This window comes from Geospiza fortis, unplaced genomic scaffold, assembly GCF_000277835.1.
Source record: "Geospiza fortis unplaced genomic scaffold, GeoFor_1.0 scaffold165, whole genome shotgun sequence".
In the NCBI taxonomy this organism is placed as follows: domain Eukaryota; kingdom Metazoa; phylum Chordata; class Aves; order Passeriformes; family Thraupidae; genus Geospiza; species Geospiza fortis.
The window spans coordinates 1,289,072-1,293,007 of NW_005054442.1; the positions used below are offsets into that span (position 1 = coordinate 1,289,072).

A 3,936-nucleotide genomic window follows, 5' to 3' on the forward strand; every position below is an offset into this window, starting at 1 on the left:
CGCCCTCCCCGCCGCCCCTGTCGCTGCCGCACACAGGCGCGCTCCTCGCCCTCCCCCTCCGGCTCCGCACGCCGTCTCCACCTCGCTCACTCACACACACACGCGCGCACTCTCCTCTCGCTCTGCCTTTAGCCGAAGGTGAACCGATAGCCACCGAATGAGGACGAAAAGTTAAGAGGTTAAACCAATATGAACCATCGTTGCTCGTAGCGGTGCCGTATCCAGAGCAGAGCATTATCCGGCGAGCATCCCCAAAGGAATGGAGTCGGTAAAACAAAGGATTTTGACTCCCGGCAAGGAGGGATTGAAGAATTTTGCTGGAAAATCGCTTGGTCAACTCTACAGGTAAGAGTGATATCTCTTACAGGATCCTACTTCCCAGAAAAATTTGGAAGCTTTCCGTAAGCGCCCGTTGCTGCAGGAGGTGGAATGCTTTGAGGTTAGCGGTGGCAGGGCTGGGAGCTGTTCTGATTCTGCTGGATATAATCTAGATCCTGGAAACTAGTGCTGAAGCTGCTCAATATGGCACCCTCGTAACTTCCCTATCTGACTCGTAGATGGTGTCAGTAAAGATGCAGCAAAAGATTACCCCACCTTTCTTCCACAAAACCAGGATCCCATCTTGAAATCCTAATCAGGAGAGAGCAGCAACCTGTATTTTTGTTCCATTTAATTTCCCAATGCACCAACAGGATCTTGCCCCCTGCCCTTAACAAATATATTTTTTAAAAATTCTGGTTTTGATTAGTCTTGTCCTTTGTGTAATTCGTCGTCAGATGAAGGAAAACATGGAGATGTATAAATAATTGATATCCGAACGATTTTTTTTTTCTCCTGAAGCTGAAACATATAGAGGAATGTGTTTAATTATTTATCCATCTGCCTTTAGAAGCATCTGCTTGTCCTATAAATTATATACAGCTGCAATTGCTAAACTCAAAAGCATCACTCCTCTATATTTATGTGTGTAAAGAACATTTCTATTGTCGTCGAGCCCTGTGCACACAGATAAATAAACCCAGATTCTTGCATACCTATGAAGTGCATGCACTAAAGTTCACACATCGTTCTCCACGCAGTCTGGTGACTTTAGTGACCTCCACAACGTTTGAGAACAGTCTGTGAAATTCCAACAATTTTCGATTGTTCCGTCTGCTAGAAATTACCCCGAAATATTTGGCTTGGGGTGTTTGGTTAATTTGGTTCCGTTTTTAGTTGTTTGTTTGGGTTTTTTTGTTTTGTTTCAGTTTTGGTTTCTTATTTTTGTTTGGTTTTTTGGTTTTGTTTTTTTTTTTTCCGAATTGCAGCTATAAGGTAACTGCGGATTTGTCTGCCCAGGGTAGGTCACGTAAAAATCTTTTTTCCATACCTATGCGGCAGTGCTGGGCACAGACACCAGGCTGTTTCACAGCATGAGTCACAACTTCTGCTGCCATTTTAAGGGAAGGGGACATATCAGTGAAGTGGTACAGACAAAATCAAGGCTTCCATTTTCATAGGAAGTGTACCATTGAGAAAAGCCAAAAGCAAAATTAAAGTCATCAGCAATGCAATTAATTTCCTACGGTTTTTGGTTATATTTAAGTCATTTTCAATAGTTGAAAATTAATAATAATATAAAAGGATAATCCAGAATAATTGCTTAAAATATAATTTAGGAAACACACGTTTTTTTCGTTCTTATAGGGTCTACAACATTTAAATAAAACTATTATCTCTACTACTTGCAGTTACACAGTGAATAATGGAGAAACGGTGTTTGTATTTTCCAGCAAAATTCCGTTTGAATTCACACCTCGACTAACAAAGGCGTGATTTGCTAATCTTTTTCAGCTCACGGCAATTAAGTACTTTGTTTATTTTTCTTAGAATCTAAACCATTTTCTTGCCTCTTACACATTGATTTCCAGTCTATTTCCGAAGACAAGACGCCCATTCAGGGAGAAAACACTCCTACCCTTTATCCACACGAACGAATTTTGAACAGAAACCCACGGTAGTTTATTTTATTCACGACTTTAACACATTTCTTAATGCCGCGATCTTTAAGCATGGAAATAACACGCCCAAAAAAGAAAAATCAGGAGAATTTCAGCTGAGTAGTTTTTGGAGAAAATCCCCGTATTTTCTCCAGAACATGGATAACCTTTTAAGCCTTATTCTGCTAATTGTTACTGCCCTATCAGCCGGATGAGTTAACCTGAAAGAGATGCTCCTCCGAGTGAGAAAATACTTTACAGCTGAGTTGGGAGGCAGCGGTTGTAGAGTCCAGAGTGTCGCGTAATTGCTTCTCAAGACGACAAAATTGGTTAGCTTTTCTGGGTTTTAAATATCTCAGCGATTTCAGAAGAAGATTAAGGGATTCAGTATGGGATACTTGCTCTATAAACCTGATTTTTCTTGCTACCGACAGAGTATTTAAAAATATTTTTTAAAAAATCTGAATGTTCTAAACCACATTTCGTGGTATTTTCCCAGCTGATTGGAAATAGCTGCAAACAACCTTCAGATTCCTTCAGATCGTTCTCTAGGAGACACAATTTTCAAGCAAAACCGAGGGAGTGAGGGCAAGGCGATAGTGCTTAGAGCTGCTCTGGGAAGGTTGAACCTGCTGAGCGCTCACACGCTCCCAGCGTGCAGCTGAGCACGGAGATCTTTGGGGAAGCCTTCTCCGGCGATGCCAGCTCTCGGTCCTGTTTGATTTTGGTTTTGTTTTTTTTTTTTTTTTCACTGACAGCCATTTTGCAAATGTAAAATAAATAGCAATATCGCCCTCTCCTCCTCGCTCCTCCCTCCCGTCTTTCTCTCTTAACATTTCTTTTGTTCGCAGACCTGGAGCGAGGTGCGCACCGAGATCACCCCCTTGGTGTTTCTAGCACAGCGTGGAGGCAACAAAAAACCTCCAGGAGGCAACAAAAAAACCTCCTTTTTCTGTGTCTGTGCCTCTGGCTGCCCAACATGGCGCCTCTGCAGTGGTTACAGATGATGTCTGCTTGGTGCGCCCTACATATTTCAGCAGAAGTCTTTAATGATAGATGAGCAATTCCCAGCTAGAGCTCCTCCCTGGGCTGCTGCGGAGGGCTGGGGGGAGCTGGGGATGACTAATCCTCACTCCCACAGGTCACTGCCAAAGAACACTTGAAGGTGAATGGGAAGCGAGGGATAAATCCTCAAATCAATCTCCAAGCCAAAGGAGCGAGGGGAACGGTGAATTTTAAGCTTCCAGCTCCCCGAAATTGCTGTGCCTTCAGGCGGCCAGGCCTTGACTTTCCCTTCTTGTGTCGGGCAGAGTCCTAGAGAAGAGGCAGAAGCCCGGGGACACCATCGAGCTGACGGAAGATGGGAAGCCCATGGAAGTGCCCGAAAAGAAAGCCCCGTTGTGCGACTGTACGTGCTTCGGGCTGCCCCGGAGGTACATCATTGCCATCATGAGCGGACTGGGATTCTGCATTTCCTTCGGGATCCGCTGCAACTTGGGAGTGGCCATCGTGGATATGGTCAATAACAGCACCATACACCGAGGAGGAAAAATTATAAAAGAGGTGGGGACTTCTCCCTCGTAAATCCCACGTCCTCCCCAGCGCAACTCGCAGTCCCACACCTGGGCACAGGCGGGACGGGCTCTGGGTGGTTCCGCGGCATTTCCCCCGCCCGAGCCCGGCGCTCCCCGGTCCCCGCCGCTGCCCCTCCAAGGACGGAAATCCCGTTCCTGACGCAGAAACAATTTCTACCGATTATTTCTACTTTTCCATTTCAGTTCCCAGCCCCAGTTTGTGCTGTTATTGTGCGGACAATTCGCCCCCCGCCGTGCCTTTCCCACACAGCCTTGAAAAACGCAGACATCTCCTAAAATAAAAGCAGGGGATGGGAGAAGGAGGGCATCGAATAAGGGGCTCTTAGCGGGTGCATCGCGTCGTAAAGGAGGCGGGGAGGTTT

General features: G+C 45.5%; 1 protein-coding gene across 1 annotated transcript in view; it reads left to right on the forward strand.

Annotated features, from left to right (window-relative positions):
* Window positions 1-12: 12 nt before the first annotated feature.
* SLC17A6 (solute carrier family 17 member 6) overlaps window positions 13-3,936 on the forward strand; it is a 30,084-nt gene continuing 26,160 nt past the window's right edge. Inside the window, exons 1-2 of the mRNA XM_005427366.3 lie at window positions 13-345; window positions 3,290-3,542. Of these exons, the coding sequence (XP_005427423.1) occupies window positions 260-345; window positions 3,290-3,542 (339 nt within the window). The 5' untranslated portion in view covers window positions 13-259. The remainder of the gene's footprint in view (window positions 346-3,289; window positions 3,543-3,936) is intronic.